The sequence below is a fragment of the Vulpes lagopus genome, chromosome 1 (genome assembly GCF_018345385.1).
Source record: "Vulpes lagopus strain Blue_001 chromosome 1, ASM1834538v1, whole genome shotgun sequence".
Classification (NCBI taxonomy): Eukaryota; Metazoa; Chordata; class Mammalia; order Carnivora; family Canidae; genus Vulpes; species Vulpes lagopus.
In genome coordinates, this window is record NC_054824.1 from 77,045,222 (window position 1) to 77,064,791 (window position 19,570).

Genomic DNA, 19,570 nt, shown 5'->3' on the forward strand with positions numbered 1-19,570 from the left:
ACCGCATGAACGGTGGGGGGCTCCCATGATCTGTTGGAGCTTGCTGACTGATTAGGTGACCAAGTAGATGCCAGCCTCTCTGCCGGGCATGAGCCATGCCTGCCTGTCTTCTCAGATGAGGTGCTGTGAAGGCCAGGAAAATCCCAGGCTGCGCTCTGCTGGAGGGCTTCTTTCTATTCCTCCTGGAGCCCTAAGGCAGGAACAGGGCCCAGGAGAGGGCAACTATGGGACTGTTGATAAAGGAAGCATGGGCTCATGGTTCAGCTAACTAGTCAACTCAACAGGCCCTGGGAGCACAAATCCTATGCTACCTCAGTTTCCCCACTTGTAGAATACACATACACCCCCTTCTCCCCATGGTCTCTTCTCTTAAAATGAGACTGTAAATGAAAAAGTACTTCTCCTCTGAAAAGTATCTCATCATTCCCGAGAGTCGCAGGATTTGTGTACTTGTCGCTGCTAGGATTTCCACCTCGTCTCTGCAGACTCAGGTGTGGGCCTAGTGTAATTACACAAAACAGTCCAGGTGGCCTTCCTCGTTCCTCGGCGCTCAGGGACGTCACCTGTGCTGAGGCCCGACCTTTAGCGCAGTGTGTGCAGCCTCTGGCTGAGCGCTGATTGGGAGAAGGGGGCACAGCAGACAGTTTTGCCCATTATAGTAAATAACAATATAATAACTAAGAGCCAGGCATTAATACAAAATACCCTGAATATAAGAGAACAGCAGTAATGAAAGAAAATATGGTGTTTTGTCCACTGTAATAAATTAACAGAGTTAAATAAGACAGTGTAATAGCCACGATGCATAAGAAAAAAAAGTTTAAAAGGCAGATGTTTCTCTGCTTAGGATATTTGGGGTGGGGCTCTGTCGTCAGGGCCCAGGGGTCAGGGCTGCTTGGAAGAGTGTTGGAGCTGAAGGAACAGTCACAGAAACGCCATGGAGCCCATTGCTGGGAAGCTCTCCTGGACCAGTGGCCAGGAGGGCAGTGACATGCTCCTTCCTCAGGGTGACCTTGTCTGGGGACCTCTCTAAGCTTCAGCGGCCTCATCTATAAAAGGGGAATAATAGCTATTTCAGAGAACAGTTGTGACAATTGATGGAGAGATGGGCCTAAAAGGCACCAAGCACTCAATAAATTGAAATATTATATACTTCTATTTCTTCAACCCCACTTTGTCTAAACAACAAAAAAAATCTCCATTATGCCGATAATTAAAATGTAGTCTGTTCATAATATAAAATATGTAATATTTTTTAATGTGCCATTGGTTACCGTGTTTTCCTAGAAGTTCCTCTAGGTTTGGGTTGGGGTGTGTCCTTTGGTATAATGGGTAGCATCATGTCTCATACGGATAAGAAGTCTCTTTTCTTAACTGACTTTAATATGGCAAGGAAATCTTCTTAGAAGTACCACACACATATTGAAAAGAATAAGGGAAACTGTTACCGCTTATGGGATAGCGACCATGTTTCAGGCACTGTAGTAGGCACGCAGGTGCCCCAAGTTAACCAGCCTGGCTCTAAGGCCTGACTATGTTTTGATGAATGATTCACATTTCATGTGAACTGTGTGTCAGGATTGAGGGTAGAAAGGGAGAGAACAGGCTCAGTGCCTGAGGACAGCTTGGGAAAGCTCCAGAATGCTCCTTAGATTATTATGAGAGAAAACGAATGCATTGGTAGTTTGAGCCTTGCACCATCAGGTTTAGTTGTTAGATCCGACAGATACCAGGCTCGCTTTCAGAAACCAAACAACCACTCCTTAACTTACCTGTTTTCCAAGTTCTGGTTACATGGGTGGCTCTGTACGCCTTTCCCCCCCACCAGGAGCAGGCCCAGGTCAGGTGGAAGGTTGGAGGGGCTCACCTGCTTGACCTCAGCCTGGAGGTGCCGCAGTTGGAGGCACTGCTCTAGCCGCTTATGGGTCTGCTCTGCATTGAGCTCCAATTCGTGTTGCTTCTCATGGAGAAACTCCAGTAGCTCTTGGACCTGGGCGGCCAGATCAATGTCTTTCTCACAGATTAACTCAATTCCTGATGTAAAAAAAAAATGTGAGCAATGAAAAATGAGATAGTACTATAAAGACCATATTTCCTTCAATATTCTTAAGAAAGTAGGGATGTGGAAATAGTCACAAGCAGCCACCCTCCCAGCCTTTACACATCCCTCCGTGAAGTGGACTATGGCACCATGGACTTCTGTTTGGGATGTCTAAACCATGCCACCTCTTTTGGATTATCTGATCCTTTGCCTGGGAATTTTGACAGATGATGGGCTCCTTGTTATCATCTGGAGTTACAGAGGGAGGTGGTTCTCTGGGAGTCCATCCCCAGAGAAGAAAGCTCTGGATAGTCCTCTTGGGGGATTTACTAACACCTACAAGATTCACACACAAGGCTCTGGATCACATTGGGAAATACAAAACAAAACTGAAAATAACCTGTCTCAGGAACTTCTGCCAAAGGCACACTCTTTTAGCTGGTGAGATGCGATTTATAATTAGATGGCAAGTTTGTTCTGATGAGAGTCTCCGGGCAGTGGTGATTTTATTAGCTAACTACTTAGGCCCCCTAAAAAAAAAACAACTCTCAGAAATACATGCTGGCTCTCATACCTTGTTTCTCAAACACAGGCAACACACCTGATAAACATACGCCAGCAGTACCACAGGGGCACTGAGTGCTTACCCATTTACAAAAACCATGCGGAAGTTGCAGCCACACGAGGAGAGCTTGCTCACATCCTTCCCCTTATTCAAAGCAATGAATAAGCCTAGTCAGCCATTGACAAGGGTTCCCAATGTTCATGGATACATCATCTGCATTAATAAACTGCCGATTGTCTGACCTATGATGGGACTGCGAGTCAATACCCATCAGGGAAGCTGTCTATTCCTTATCTACCTTCCTCTCCACCTTCCTTTTTCTTCTTTCTTTCTTTCTTTCTTTCTTTCTTTCTTTCTTTCTTTCTTTCTTTCTTTTTCTTTCTTTCTCTTTCTTTCTTTCTTTTCTCTTTTTTTCTTTCTTTTTCTCTTTCTTTCTTTCTTTCTTTCTTTCTTTCTTTCTTTCTTTCTTTCTTTCTTTCTTTCTCTATTTATTTAGAGAGAGAGCGTGTGGGCAGGGGCAGCAGGAGAGGGAGAATCTTAAGCAGACTCTGTGTTAAGCATGGAGCCCACCTTGAGACTCAATCTCACGACCCTGAGGTCATGATCTGAGCCAAAGCCAGGAGTCAGATGCTTAACCGACGGTGCCACCTAGGCTCCCCTTTCTTACTTTTTCTATATACCTTCCCCTACACGCAACTGTGGACACACACACTTTCTCTCCAGCAAGCTGGTGCTCCTATTTATATATCATCACCAGCAGGACTAGAGCAGTGTTTCTCAAACTGACATGGAGTGAAGGGACTGTCTTAGTTATCAAAGGCCTTCTTGTCTGCTAGTGGCCTGAATTCCATTCCTACCTTAGCTCTTGAAGGCTATTTGAAAAGTGTGGTAGCTCTAGAACCAGCCCTGAGTCGGAATACTGGACATGGGCAGGTTATCTAAGCTGTCAGAAGGTTCACTTCCCTCATACATAAAATAGGATTTTACACACCTACTTATCTCATAAACTACCCCACTCAGGAGTTCATAGGGAGGATTAAAGGAGATAATGCATGTAGAGCCTCTGTCATAACATCATACACACAGACCTTTGCTCCTTAGTCCTGTGGCTTTCCTGATTTCTGACTCTTAAGCTCTCCACTCTCTGCCTTCTTACATTCATGCCCTCTTGGTTGCTATCTACCTCCAGCTTGATGCAAATTATAACCTATATTGTTTCTTGGTTCTGATTGATTCAACTTTGCTCAGACCCATAGCTTCACAAAAATCCTAACTGTAGATTGCTTGCCTCCTTCTGATCCCTGACCCCTCATGGCTCTACAGCTTCTAGGTTCTGTCCAGATACCTTCCCTGGCTCCTCATCATGTACTCTATGACCCGGTGCAGCTGTGGTCTGGATGCTGCCAAACAGGGACCCAACCATTAGTGGGGTTGAGACTAAAATTCCCAAAGGGTGAGGTATTTCCACAGGGATCACACTCCAAGGAACCTGCCAATCTCAATGTATAGTCACCTAAAAATATGTCCCCTTTGGGAGACTTCCCCAACACTCTGACTCACATCATCAGAAACTCATCACCGCCACCACCAAGACACCTGCCACCACCAACACACCTGCCGGATACAGTGGGGGAGTGTAAGGAGAGTGTACACATGCTAAAGGAAATTCATTTCCAAAGGCAAAAATAGTGTTTTATATAAGGACAATATGGAAGAGTGGAAAAGACTTCTGGTGTTACATGGTAATAATTTCAGTATCTTTTCATATTTATTTTTTTCTACCAGTTTCATAATTCCAAATCCCAGCTCCTGAAATATCTGTGGGAGACAGAGAAGAACGGCTTGTTCTTTTGGCAGTCAGCTCCATCCAGCTACTATTTTGAATTACCAAGGGGATGAGGTACAGCATCACTTTGACTGAAACAAAAAAATAAGAAGTACGAAAATTTCTATCTCTGCAGTGCTCGGCACAGTGAGATGACCCCTGACTCCCATATTTACCTTCTGGAAATGTAATTTAAAATCCATCTGCAGGAGCAGAAGCTCTTCCCTGCTTCCAGCCATGATGCAGGTTTTTTCCAGCTCGTTTTCATTCCGCGTGCCCCTCTGGTGTTTAATATGCTGGGCTTGGAGAAAGCATCTTTCTCTGGGAAGCCCATGGCTCACCTCTGCCACTCGCATGTAAATGGACCCTCTAAGCTGGTAACTCATCAAAGGGCTGGTGCCTGCCTAGCACACCATCCACACCCGGCTCCCGGCCTGCCCGGAGACGCAAGCCCTTCACTTGCATCTACCTCCCTCGATACTATTTTATGTATGAACACAGGAAATAAAATGGGGGGAAGACAATGCCTCCTGCACTCAACAGCACATCATGCTGTGCATGGAGTGGATGGAACAGGAAGTGGCACCTGGAAGGATAGAAACTCACTCCTCCCTCCCACCGCCCCCAAACACATTGACGTGAGTTCCCGTCAAAACCCGTCAACTGGCAAATATCCATCAATCAACCCCAAATAGAGTGTGCTTGTGCTCATGTTACTGTTCTAATCTAATCTAATCACAGTCCTGTTTTCCTAGGGGCTCTTAGAAATGCAGCAAGACAGGTGAGCTCTTTCCAGCAAGTAGTGAAACAGTTTGTCGGTCTCTTTAGGGCAAGTTGTACTGATGTATCCCACAGTGTTCTGTACCCATCCTTCCTGCAGAACATTCTCACTGGGATGGTTCCTTATTAACCTGCACATGTTCTCACAGGATTACAGGCTCCCTGGTGCCAGCACCACATGTCTTATGTATCTCTGCATCTTCAGCACCCAGCACAGTGCTTGACTCAGAACACCCAATAGATAACCTCTTCAGTGAGCACCTGGCCTCTATAGGGGAAGGGCTCAGGTCATGTGCTGTGGTGGAAAGCACCTGCAGATGCTGGGAAGGGACAGACTTAGGTTTGAATTTATGCTCTTCCCCCTATTAAAAGTGCATCTCTGGGCTCCCAATCTTCTCTGAGCTTGGGTAAAAACAATCCCAACAATGACCTCTGGGGGTGTTGTAGGCTTTAGTAAGATTAGGTGTATAGAGTGGCTGGCATTTAGTAAGCTCAAAATATCCATGTTCCTACCTCCTCCTTTCCCTTGGGTAAATTACCACATATTCATCACTGATTACTAAAGGAGCTGTTGAATGGCTTGTAAAAATGTCAATTTAAAATCCTACCGTGAGATATTTATGGACTTGCTCAGTGTACATCATTAGAAACTGTGATGGTCTGGATGCTCTTAGACCAGTGCTCTCAATCTTGGCTCACATTAGAGCTGGAGAACTTTAAAAATCACCATGTCCTTGGCCACACCCAGAGCAGTAACAGGAGAGACTCTCTGTGGGCGGGATCCTGGCATCAGGAAGTCTTAAAGCTCCCTGGGTGATACGAACATGCAACCAAGATGAGAAACCACTGGCTAAGAGGGTACGGTGGCCAGCAACCCAGAGACAGAGATAGTCTCTATGCTACACTCTGTCAGCAGAGTGGCTGGCACTGTGTTTGTTTAGGGATCGAGGCCACAGCTAACTGTACTTAGCTTTGCTGCCACATCGAGGGTACCACTTTCCTTTCCTCCAGGAGAGAGGTGGCTGTCATCTAGGGTAAGATAGAGGTATTCCTGGCTATGCCACCCGGATGTGTTCTTTGTGCTTTCTTTAACTTCAGCCTGCCTCAGAGACAGAACATCTTTCCTCCTTTCTTCTCATTCTGCGCCACTCCTCAGTGCTACACCCAGGTCAGAAATTACAAAGTCCTTTAATTGGGTTTTTAGATCAACATTCTCAACCCCTGGCCGTACAACAGAATCACTTGGGAAGTTAAAGAAAAGAAAAATCTGGGGCCACTCCAGACCAAATAAGCAAGACTTCCTTGAGGGGTGGGGCCCAGCCCTTGGTAGTTTTAAGTTCTGTAGGTGATTCTAAACAAGCAGCCAGGCCGAGAACCATGGTTTCACACCTACATTCTCTTTCCCTGCACTCAGCCTCCATCAGATCCACATCCCTATTAACCCCGGAGTGGCTTCCATTCTGGAAAAACACAGGCGTTTTCTTTCCTTTGATGATGCAAGCGAAATTATTCATGGCCAGCTATTTTTGCCTACATGTATTCCACCCACACTGATGTTCACTCCATTAACTAAGTCAGTACTATTATTGAGAACGTGCTATGTACAAGACATGACCACTCTGCTAGATGCTGAGAATGGAAAGAGAAGGAAGAGTCCTGCTCTCATGCTGCTGGAGAAGCTACAGGAGCACATAGTCCAACAGAACGCAGTATGTGCCAGAAAACAAGGATAACATACAACAGTCACCAAGCTTTCTTGAGCCCTTACCATGCTCGAGTATTATCACACTGCAGCCTCATGGTGACCCTGTGTGGTGGGTATTCTTGTGACTGCTGTTTTCTGGAAGAAGGTGAGGCTGGGAGAGATTGGGTAGCATGTGCAAACGGAACCGGGTAGGGAGGGGTGTGGCTCATACTCTGAGCGCTGTGCTCAAGGAGAAGAGAGATCCCCACACCACACTTTATTCATTTCCAAATGCCAGGGCTGGGTTATTCCCAGGCACAGTAAATTTTAAGTATCATTGCCACAGATCCCAAAGATTTTTCACTTAAAAAATCTCACATAAGGAAAGAGCTTGATGCTTTGATTAGACCACAAAAGCAACGTATCCACAAGACACGTAGCTCATCTTACTCCCAAGGTCACATGGTCAGATTTCACTGGAGAGACCTTTGGCATAGCCACTGGGGGTGATGAGGCTGACTCATCATGGGAAGTACAAACTGGAAGGGACTATAGGAATCCAGGCCCACCTCCCACAGTAGACAGAAGAAGAGAGGTCTAAAGAGAAGGAACAGGAGCTTTCCAAAGGCAGACTGCTTGCTAATAGTGGAATCGGACCTTGACTTTAGCCAGCGTGTTTTGTCCAACTTGACTCTTTCCAGCAACACCTGGCACCTCCCAACATGAGGCCGAAATAGATCGCACTACAGGGAGGAAAGAACGATGAGCAAGTGGAGAAAGTTCCTGCTTCACCTTCCGTTCCTGAGGCTGATTTAAGCAAGGCTCCTGCTTTGGGTAGAGCCGTTGGCACACCAGAGGGATTTAGTGCGACCCGGCTCAACACTACAAACCACACACCTGAAAGTAAGTGTACGGAAATACCCTACTTCCATTTATTCCTACAGAATCAAAGCATAAGCCCTTAATTAATGGACCATGCAGGGCTAACGATCAATTTAGTTAATTTTGGAACTGTCCTTTTTCTAAGACAACAGCTTATATTATCTTTATATTATTATGTATTATATATTGAACTATATTTAGCTCAAATATAGTTTACTGGACACCCAGCATCAATGACTAAGACATCTGCTGCCTCAGTTCCTGCATCTCTGAAGTCCTGCATTCCTCAACCTCCTGGGGGCAAGACCCACCCCGGGGTCCACCCCCAACCTCCACCCCCCCTCCCCAGCTCTGGTATGACTCTGCCTCCCCTTCCTCCAAGCCAGAGGTGAGGTACATGCATCCTCTGCAGGACCAGGCACTCAGCAGCAGACAGGACATGAGCTTCCCCGAAATCCCTGGATTCATTCCCTTGGAAGCCTCAGGGACGACGCCAGATTGAGCAGCTCGCTGTGGTAGGAACAGGGGACCAGCCAGGCCCAGCAGAGAGGCCCGAAGAGGCCAATCAAGCCTCTTTGGACAAAGCTCATTTCCTGATCAGGATACTGTGGGTGTGGGCCCACCTGCCTGGAGTGTTTTCACCCATTTGGCCCTCAAGGTTGAGGAGGCGGCCGAGCACGGCCAACCTGCAATCACAGGCAGGCTTCAGGGACTCTCGGCAACCTGTGGTCTTTCCGTTACCATGGCTACCTGGCTCTGGGGACAGAGATGGGCTTGCCCAGGTCACGCCAGCACCCCGGTACCAAGTACTGCAGGTTTCCAGGCAGACCGGCCTTCCTCCTGCCAGATGCATCGACACCGAACGGCGTGGGGTGAGCATCCCCGCCAGGCGTCTCCGTCCCAGCCTCTCTTGTGGGTCCCACACATTCTCTCGGGGTTCCCAGTCTTAGCTGGAGAGCCAGCTACCGTGAGCATCGTGAGGACAAGCTCTGACGTGAACCCTGAGTAAGGGGGTTCAGTAAGGTTCTCAGCCGCAGAGAAAGGATCATGGTTCCCTCCCCTTCCCCAACGAAACCCTGAATATGTACAAGCCACTGCCACGCATGTGTCTCAAACTGTAACGTGCACAGGGTTTACCTGGAGATTCTGTTAACGTATAGATTCAAATGGGCAAGTCTGGGATAAGGGCTGGGATTCTCCGTTCCTAACCAGCTTTTAGGTGATGCTGGTGCTGTCGGTCCAGGGCCTGCACTCCCAGGAGGTCCTAGACTCTTGGTGCATCAGCACCACCGGGAGGGCTTGGGGGAACACAGACCGTCAGGCCCACCCCCAGAGACTCTGACGTGGCAGGTTCTATGGGCCCTCCGACCTGCATGTGGGTCTCAGCCCTGGCTGCACAGTGGATTCACCTGAGGAGGGAGTCTTTTTTTTTTGGCTGATGCCCAAGTCCCATTCAGGGGTAGTTAAACCAGAATATCTGGGGTTGGGGCCTGGCACTGTCATTTTTAAGAGTCGTCCCTAACCTCAACCAAGAGACTGCAACGTGAACGGCCCTTCCTGGGGCTACAGGGCAAGCTCTGCACTGTGAACAAGCCGGGGCAGCCACAGCTTTCACAACACAAATGAAAATTCATGGAAAGGTTATACTGAGCAAAGTGGACAGAATTTACTGATTGTCTCTCCTCTGGTTAGAAGTGAGGTTTCTTGGAATGCTGTGATTTATTCCTTCAGGTCATTAAAACCAACACAGTACTCTATGGTCAGGTTTGATTGCTAAAGTCGGCCTGACAGTCTCATGATTCTAAATACCCTTCATGGTCGGGATGCCTGGGGGGCCTCAGCGGTTGGGCGTCTGCCTTCGGCTCAGGGTGTGAACCCCGGGGTCCTGGGATCGAGTCCCACATCGGGCTCCCTGTGAAGAGCCTGCTTCTCCCTCTGTCTATGTTTCTGCTTCTGTGTGTCTGCCATGAATAAATAAATAAAACCTTAAAAAAAAATCCTTCATGGTCAACAGGGACATAGACTAACTGTGTTTTCAAGAGTTGATGATGACCTGGACCCCCATTTGCCTCTTCCTAGAGGGTGAGGAGCCTGAGCCAAGGAGGACCTGCCGGGCAGGGCAACGGGTGGGTCTGGGTGTAGAGACTGGATCCCAGCACTCTACTGGCGTGTGCCCACACGAGGGATTTCCTGTCTAGTGGACTAGCTGGACCCTGGGATTGCTATGGCTCTCTCCAGTTCTAACACCAAAGACCATTTTGGAGAGCGGTGGGTCTAACAGGAAGGGGTCATGCCTTTGCTGGGTAGATACTGAATACACCTTGAACGTGAGAAGAAGTGAGATCTGGGTACTCAGCCACAGTTTCTTGAGAAGTCATAAAATTATATGACCTTGCCATAAACTTCTATCTGCACTTCAAACACTCATACACAGACAAGCGATTAAAAAACTGGGACTCTCAGAGCCCGAGACCAGAGACCCCTGGGGATGGAGGGCAGGAGAGGGGACCTGGGGGGTGAACAGCCAACATCTACACATTGGAGTACAATTCACTGGCTGGCTGGCTGCTTTTGGAGCCCACCTGGTTTAGTTCCGCAAGCCTGCGGTTTTTGTGAATCTGTGCCATTGTCTGTGATTTGTTTTTTCCATTCCCTGCACAGGCCCCGGAGACCCCGGCCCTATCCTCCTCTTTACCAGAGCCTAACTGGACAATTTCAGACAAGTGATTTCAGCTTTCCTGCATCCGTTTCCTTTACTCTAAAATGGCAAAAAACCTCCATTCCTGTATCTGTGGGAATAAAGCGAATGAGCGGAGTGGAAGGACGGGCGGGGTCAGGCTGTTCCTGTTTCCACGGGCTCCCCGCCTGCCGGGAGGAGAGGCCACCCACCTGACGCCTGGACCTCCATGATGTACTGGTGCAGGTCCTGGCCCTGCTGGATGACCTCGAAGGTCATGTTGTTCATGGCTAGCTTCCGCTCCGTGTGGCGCTGCAGCCGCTGCTCAGCCAGCGTCAGGTCCTCCGTGTTGAAGTCATTCATCTGCCGGAGCAGGTCCTCGTTCCAGGCATCTAGCTCCGCCGTCACCTGGAAGGGAACGATGGTCAGCTCGCCCACTCCAAGCCCTATAACGAACCCATCCTTGCATCCGTCTCTGCTCTGCGGCCGTTGCAGCCCTAAACTACAGGTGCGCACCTGCGCCACACACCCGCACGTGCACACCTGCTGCAGTATCCTCCAGGTGTTTCTATGTCTGCAGCCGCAAATGTTGCGTAAGTTACAGTTTATAAAACTTTTGCATATTCCATCCTGTTCCACTCCCACCATGACCCGGAGAGGCAGGTCGGGTGGAGATCTCCGGGTCCATCTTACCGACAAGGAAGCTGGCGTCCCCTCAGACAGATGCCACCTGCCCGGAGTTCACCCTGCTGCTGAGGGGTGCACACCTGCGGACACAGCTCAGTGCTGCTTCTGACTGCAGAGGCTTTGTCCACCACACCCCAAGCAGGACTCTAAAAATGTCATCACTGGAGAGAGTGGTCGCAGAGGCTCCTCACTCTTTCTGAGCCACAGAAACTGAGGGCTAGAGAAACCTGTCACTGGCCCGAGGTGACACACTCAGAGCTGGTGCACATCAAGCCCCGGGGGCCCGGCCGTGGTTCCCTTGTTCTACTGCAGGGGACTCTCTCCCTGCAAAGGCTGATACCTGGACGTGGTGACTAACGGTGTAAATGGAGAGCAGACCTGTAGAAATCCCAAGCAGACTGCATACCATCAAAAGGTGGAATTCTAATGAAGACTGAAGCCTGTAATGAATGGAAACTCTGCCCTCATAGGAACCTGCCTACTGGTTATGGCTCTACACCTTCCCTGGTTGTACCTCAAACATGTGACCGCACGGAGGGACCGAATCCCATGCTTCCTTTGCAACCGCACCATTCCCAGGCAGGAACTCGGCAAGACTGAATGAGCAACTGCACCTGAGCAGAGAACCCTTCTGACGGTTTTCAGGTCCACTGTCTCATGCTCACACCTGCCTGGTAGCCCTGCGAAGGCCATGGCACAGGGACTGTCACCTTCTTTTCTGAGAAGAGGAAATGAAAGCCTCACCCTGCATCAGTTGCAATATGGCCCAGGCAGCCTAGGCCCAAATCCCAGAGCCCTTGTTCAGGGATTTCCATTATGCTGCATCTCCCCCATAACTGCTGACATGTGGCATAACCTCCCCTGCTGACAACCACTGGCATTCTGGGAACATCAGGGGATGGGGTGGAGGTTGGAGAGAAAGCCAGCTCGAGGCAGCTGGGAGATGGCACACTTACATCCTGGGCTGGGGCCATGCAGACTAGGATGGGAGAGGCAAGCGGCCTGGCATGAGAGGCCTCCATCTGGGGCACAGGACTCCATTTTTTGTCTAACAGTAAGACTTTTCTTCATACAGAGAGTAGTTGCTTGTCTTGGAAGCAGAGACAAGGGAATTGTAAAAATACCACCTTTATTGTCCTAGACTCCGACCTCATTTCCCCACATCATCTCAGGTCAACTAAGGGATCCACTGAGCTCAGCGGGAAAACCTAGTATCTACTTATCCTGGGGATCTGGGAACCAGCAGGTTGACAGGCAAAACAGGATTTTGTTGTATCCCTTCTTTGAAAAGCACTTCATTCTCTAACTAGAGAAAAGAGTTAAACTGAGAAGAGTAAGACAGATAATTGATTTATAATATAGGATGAATAGGCCTATAAATAAATGTTTTCCTTACTGTATTTAAAAAGGTTGAAGTATAATTTACATACAATAAAATGCACATATTTAATTAAGCATTCAGTTTTGACCCATTTTGTCCACCCATGTGGCCATTACCAAAACCAAAATATGAACCTTTCTATCACCATAGGGAGTGTGCTTGTGCCCTGCCCAACCTTACCCTCTGACATGCCTCAGGTACCACCTTTTGATTTCTACCATTGCAGATGTAGTTTTGCCTATTCTTGGATTTCGTACTAATGAAGTCATACAGTGTGTACTCTTTCAGGTCTGGCCCCTTTATTCAACATGCTCTATTTAAGATTCACTCACGCTGTTGTGTGTTTGAGTAGTTCATTCCTTGCTACTGCTGCGTAGTATTCCATTGTGTAGATGTGCCACAATTTGCTTATTCATTTTCTGGCTGGATGACCATTTGGGTAGTTTCCAGTGTTTGGCTATTATGAGTATGGCTGATGTGAAAGTTCTTATGCAAGTCTTTCTCTGGCTACAGGTTTTCGTTTCTCTTGAGAGTTCCCTAGGAGTGTGATCATAGTCATACGGTAGGTGTGTGGTACCCATTCCCAACAGCAATTTTACATTCCACTGGGAATGTATGAAAGTTCTAGTTGCTCTATATCCTCACCATCATTTGGTATTACCAGTCTCTTTAGTCATTCTCGTGGGCACGAAGGATATCTCACTATGGTTTTATGCTACTAATCATGGTTAGCACATTTTCACATGCTTATTGGCCATTTGTGTCTACTTTTGTAAAGCATATTTTCCAGTTTTCTAAAATGAGGTTAATTATCTTTTGCTCTTAGATTTGTAAGAGTTCTTAATATATGCTGGATAAATCCTTTATCAGATAATGTACTGACAACAAATAATATATTTTTTTGGCCTACGTCCTAGCCTGTAAACTAAGAAACATCAGAATAAAACTAAGACAACAACAAGCATGAAAGGAAGAGCCTGTCTTTTCTTTCAATTTTAGTTTTTGTTTTGTTTCCATGAAACTGAGTCTATGCAAGGTCTAATTGCTGCAGGAAGATCCCGCAGGGGTCCGAAAGCAGGAGTCTGTGGGATGGATAGTATTGAGAGTCCTGGTGAGGAGGAGCAGAGCAAAGTTTAGGTGCTTCAGTTGGGAGAGTGAGCCTCAGGGATTCGGTACCTTGGGAATCTGAATCTACCAACATGAAATACATCCAGCATTCTGAATCTGGTGTTTCTATATTCTTTCCTCTCCCCTTTCCTACCCTCTTCTCCCCTTACTACCTTGACATCATTAGGCAAAGGACCCATGTCTTTTATGAAGCCCAAAGAATGAGACTTTCGAGGGGCTTCTCAACAGATCAGCTGACTCAGCCAGGCTGTCTTCCTGATGTCTACTCTCTTTTCTCTCTTTTTGCCTTGCTCTTCCTATTACCCCCAGCAGTGATGCCCAGATCCTTGAAATAGTCTGATCTGTTTATTTCTAATATTTACTGGAGTTTATTTTCTTTCCTATTTTCTGTGTCATCAAAAAATGTTCTTTCATTGCCCTCCTCCTCCCTACCTTCTTTCTGGGGTACCAGGCTGGCACATAGCAGGGGCACTTTTTTGTTTTGTTTTGTTTTGTTTTGTTTGTTTTTTTTTTTTTATGATAGTCACAGAGAGAGAGAGAGAGAGAGAGAGAGAGAGAGAGAGGGCAGAGACATAGGCAGAGGGAGAAGCGGGCTCCATGCACCGGGAGCCCGACGTGGGATTCGATCCCGGGTCTCCAGGATCGCGCCCTGGGCCAAAGGCAGGCGCCAAACCACTGGATCCCCACTTTTTTTTTCTTTAATAAGAACCTTGGTTTTCAAACCTGAAGCTTACCAGCTGTTAATGAACAAGCCTAACTTTCCAGCCCCGTCTCATGGGGGCTGTCAGTCAGCAGGTTACTCGCTGACCCTGAGAGTTGGCTCCTACTTTGTCCAGCCTCCTTCCCTGATCTGATAGCCCTGAAACACCCATGTTTCCTCTCCCAGTCTGTCAGATCCTCATCACCCTTCAAAGTCAACCCTCTGACGTGAAGAGCTTCATGACCCCCATCCCCCCCAGACCCAGAAATTTTTCTCCGGCTTATTTCATAATATTGGACATAGACTTGTTTGCTAATACAGAGACCGTGAAAAGGAAATCCTGCACTGGGGAATTAATTTGGCTATTTCACTCCATTTGGAAAAGAAACCTGAAAGAATTTGTTCAGGGCAAAAAGTAGGGCCTGCACCAGATGAATGAAGGAGAGAACCCAAGTTGCCCACAGGGTATTCAGCTTTCAATCACTCTATTTTGCTTTCTCCTTCCACTCAATTAGGTCCATCTCAGCTCCAGCCCACTCAGTTCCCCTCTTGGCTCCAGTGGCTCCTATCTCTCTTGCTCTCCTGAATTAATTGGAGTGCTAGGATACAATGACCTCTTTGAGAGATACATTGGCAATATTTCTATGCTAACAATTGTCTACTCTAGAGCCATAGCCATAAGGGAAATCAGAGAAGGAGTGAAACAGAAAGAAAGGATAAGAGGCAATGGGAAATGGGAAGGCTCACTTCAAAATGAAGCCCCAGACTTTCCTGCCAGATGAGATTCACTGAATCCAGCATCCTCCTGGCACACACTGACCCGAGAGATTTGGCTTAGCAGTTGCCTTGGGCTCTATTCTCATGGTGACTTCTTCACTGGCTCCTCCCACTTGCTGAGAGTCTTCCCCTCTCCTCCCAATGTTTTATTTTGTACTTGTCCAAATCAAAACCCACCTGTCACTTCTCCTTGCTTTTCCCATGGTCTATTCCCATCTATTTAGTTCTTTACTATCACCTGTGAAGTTGGAAATCTCACTCCACAGTCCTTTTCTCCAAATCATTTGAAGATGATGGTAATCATGATGAAGATGATGGTCAGGGGTTGAAGAAGGCATTTACCTTGTACAGGCATACTTCATTTTATTGAGCTTTGCTTTATTGTGCCTCCCAGATGCTTTTTTTTTTTTTTTTACAAATTGAGAATTTGTGGCAACCCCGTGTTGAGCAAGGCTGTTGGCACCCATTTTCTCCACAGCATTTGCTCATTCCAGGTCTGTGTCACACTTTGGGAATTCTCATAACATTATAAATGTTTTCATTATTGTTATATTTGTTGTGGTGATCTGTGATCAGTGATCTTTGATGTTACTATGGTGATTGTTTTAGAGCACCATGAACTGCACCCATGCAAGATGGCAAACTTAATATGCATGTTCTGACTGCTTCACCAACCAGTCACTGGCCCATCTCACCCCCTTTCCTTGGGCTTCCCTACTCCCTGAGACACAACAACATTGAAATGAGGCCAATTAATAACCCTACAATGACCTCTAAGTGTCCAAGTAAGAGGAAGAGTCTGTACACCTCTCACTTTAAATCAAAAGGTAGAAATGATTAGCTTTGTGAGGCATGTTGAAAACTGAGACAGGCCAAAAGCTAGGTCTCTGGCACCAAACAGCCAAGTTGTGAATGCAACAGAAGAGTTCTTGAAGGAAATTAAAAGTGCTACTCCAGTGAATATTCAAATGATAAGAAAACAAAACAGACTTATTGCTGATATGGAGAAAGTCTGAGTGGTCTGGACAGAAGGTCAAACCAGCTACAATATTCCCTTTATGGCAAAGCCTAATCCAGAGCAAGGCTCAAACTCCTCTATTCTAAGAAGGCTGAGGAGAGGTAAGGAAGCTGCAGAAGGAAAGTTAGAAGCCAGAAGAGGTTGGTTTATGAGGTTTAAGGAAGGAAGACATCTCTGTAACATGACAAGGAAAGTTAGAAGCCAGAAGAGGTTGGTTTATGAGGTTTAAGGAAGGAAGACATCTCTGTGCAAAGGGAAGCAGCAGATGCTGACGTAGAAGCTGTAGCAAGTTGTCCAGAAGATCTAGCTCAGATAATTCAAGAAGGTGGCTACACTAAACAACTGATTTTCAATACAGATAAAAGGGCCTTCTATTGAAAGAAGATGGCATCTAGGATTTTCGCAGCTAAAGAGAAGTCAATGTCTGGCTTCAAAGCCTCAAAGGACAGGCTGACTCTCTTGTTAGGGGCTAATGCAGATGGCGACCTGGAGCTGAAGCCAGTGCTCACTGACTGTTCTGAAAACCCCAGGGCCCTTAAGAATTATGTTAAATCACTCTGCCTGTGCTCCATAAACGAGCAACAAAGCCTGGGTGACAGCACATCTGTTTACAACATGGTTTACAAAATATTCTAAGCCCCCTGTTGAGACCTACTGTTCAGAAAAAAATATTTCTTTTAATATACCACTGCTCACTGACAACGCATCTAGTCATCCAAGAGCTCTGATGGAGACATATGTTGAGATTAATGTTGTTTTCATGCCTACTAACACAACATCCATTCTGCAGCCCATAGATCAAGAAGTACTTTCAACTTTGAAGTCTTATTATTTAACAAATACATTTTGTAGGGCTGTAGCTGCCACAGATAGTGATTCCTCTGATGGATCTGGACAAAATATATCAAGAACTTTCTGGAAAGGATTCACCGCTCTAGGTGCCATTAATAACATTCACATGATTCAGGGGAAGAGGTCAAAATAACAGCATTATTAGGAGTTTGGTTGAAAGTTGATTCCAACTCTCATGGATGACTTTGAGGGTCCAAGACTCCAAGGGAGGAAGTAAGTGAAGATGTTGGGAAAACAGCAAGAGAACTAGAAATAGAAGTGGAGTCTGAAGATGTAACTAGATTGCTGCAATCACATGATAAAACTTGAATGGATGAGGAGATGCTTCTTATGGATGAGGACAGAAGGTGGCTTCTTGAGATAGAGACTACTCCTAGGAGTGATGCTGTGAACACTGTTGAAATGACAACAAAGCATTTAGTGTATGACATAAACTGACATGATAAAGCAGTGGCAGGGCTTGAGAGGACTGACTCCAACTTTGAAAGAGGTTCTACTGTGGGCAAAATGCTTTCAAGCAGCATTGCATACTGCAGAGAAATCATTTGTATACACACTGTGTATATTAAGGTCCAATCCTATTCCAACTAATCGTGGGAAGGAAGGATCAAAGGCATTTCACTGTGGCGAGATGCTCTGAAATACATGGGCTGTCAATTGCAAAATGAGCATCTCTCTGTTTTATGATATCATTATTTTTATTAAGATGAGAAAAGTGAAAGCTAAATATTCTCCATTGACCTACAAGTGCTGGATGATAGGGAAAGACATATTGTAGCTAAAGAGACAGTCTTGTTGAACGGGAAGAGCTATTTTATCTATAATGGGTTTGTACACTGATACAGGTTATCAGCGTGAAACTAAAATTCATCAAATTATCAGAGTCATTTATTCTCCTTGTCTAGTCTAGTATTTTCTTTCCTGAGAGTTCCTTTTGTTTACATAATCAATTTATAAAATGTTGAGATTAGTGAATTCTAGTATAGGCTATTTTAAAGGTGTATCATAGCAATTCCTTCTGCTTTAGAAATATCTTGTCTAAGAGTTAAAACATTTATTTATGTAGCTATATAAAGACCTTTGGTGATATTGCAAGAACTTTTGAGAAAAGCAGGAGGATTTGGCAATAAATTAATCTACTCAACTGTTTCTAATTTTTGGCAAAATAATGTAAGAGCATATTGCAACATGCTGTAATTGATGAGTTCTAATGTTCAGTTACCTAATTTCTATTCCAGTAGATAATCTGTATAATTGAATAATTGTTATGAACAATTTCATGTTCTTTTCTTCATTAACATCATGATAAAACAGAAATGACAAATACCCACCATTTGTTTCAACGTGGATGGAACTGGAGGGTATTATGCTGAGTGAAATAGGTCAATCGGAGAAGGACAAACATATGTTCGCATTCATTTGGGGAATATAAATAATAGTGAAAGGGAACAGAAGGGAAGGGAGAAGAAATGGGTAGGAAATATCAGAAAGGGAGACAGAACATAAAGACTCCTAACTCGGGGAAACGAACTAACGAACTAGGGGTGGTGGAAGGGGAGGAGGGCAGAGGGTGGGGGTGAATGGGTGACAGGCACTGAAGGGGGCACTTGACGGGAGGAGCACTGGGTGTTATTCTGTATGTTGGCAAATTGAACACCAATAAAAAATAAATTTATTATTTAAAAAAATTAAATAAAATAAAAAAACAGAAATATTTGATATAATCTTGAAGGGGTCTTGATTGGATCCTCAGTGGTTCTTCTGTCCATATCTCGGCCTCTTAATGAGTTTGAGACCTGTTGGAATCTATTATGTTTTCAAAAGATCTCCCCTTTGTTGAAGAGCTCCTGCAATATATATTGTCCCCTCATTCTAGTACATATCAGGGCTTGAGTGTCAGTGTTTTTCCTCCTCTGCTAAATACCTAAATACCTAGTCCTGGAGCTTCCTTCTACTGAACTGGCATCCTCACCAGAAATAAGAAGCATAGAGCATTTGTACCTTGATAATGTAACTTGAGTTTAGGTTCACAGCACCAGACACACCCCATTACAGAGTATTCTGAAAGTTTCCATCAGAGATCTTTGATAATTACCCAAAACAGGTGACTTGCCAGAATGGGAAAGCTGTGTGAATAACCACTTTTGTTTTGTTTTGTTTTTTAAGAAGGAAGATGGTAGCAGAACCACTGCCCTCACCCCCCAACATGATCCTGAAATCAATTTGGCAGAAGTCTGGAAGAGACAATCAAATTAATATTTTGTGTAGACTTTGGCTTGCTTTGTAGGATTCATTCTGCTTTTCCTTCTCAAAGGAACTAGGGCATATTTAGAGAATGCTACAGTGATCCCTAGGAGCAATCCACAAAGAGTGATCCCAAATAGATCTCATTTTCTTTCTTGTTACAGTTTCTATGTTGGTGGATTTGAGGCGTGTTGCAAACGTGGAGCACAGCATCGCTTTGCAGAGTCTGACGCTGTATCTATAGAAGAAGAAGTTATGAAAGTGGACTAGATGACGTGGTCCTTAGATGATCCCCAGGCAGTACGATGACTGTGCAGGCTGATGGCCCT

General features: G+C 45.8%; 1 protein-coding gene across 21 annotated transcripts in view; it reads right to left on the reverse strand.

Annotated features, from left to right (window-relative positions):
- KALRN (kalirin RhoGEF kinase) overlaps positions 1-19,570 on the reverse strand; it is a 661,253-nt gene that overhangs the window by 282,408 nt on the left and 359,275 nt on the right. For all 21 annotated transcript variants that reach the window (XM_041763076.1, XM_041763066.1, XM_041763054.1 and 18 more), the window contains exons 14-15: positions 10,667-10,862; positions 1,868-2,034 (exon numbers count right to left, since the gene is read on the reverse strand). In XM_041763076.1, the coding sequence (XP_041619010.1) occupies positions 1,868-2,034; positions 10,667-10,862 (363 nt within the window). The remainder of the gene's footprint in view (positions 1-1,867; positions 2,035-10,666; positions 10,863-19,570) is intronic.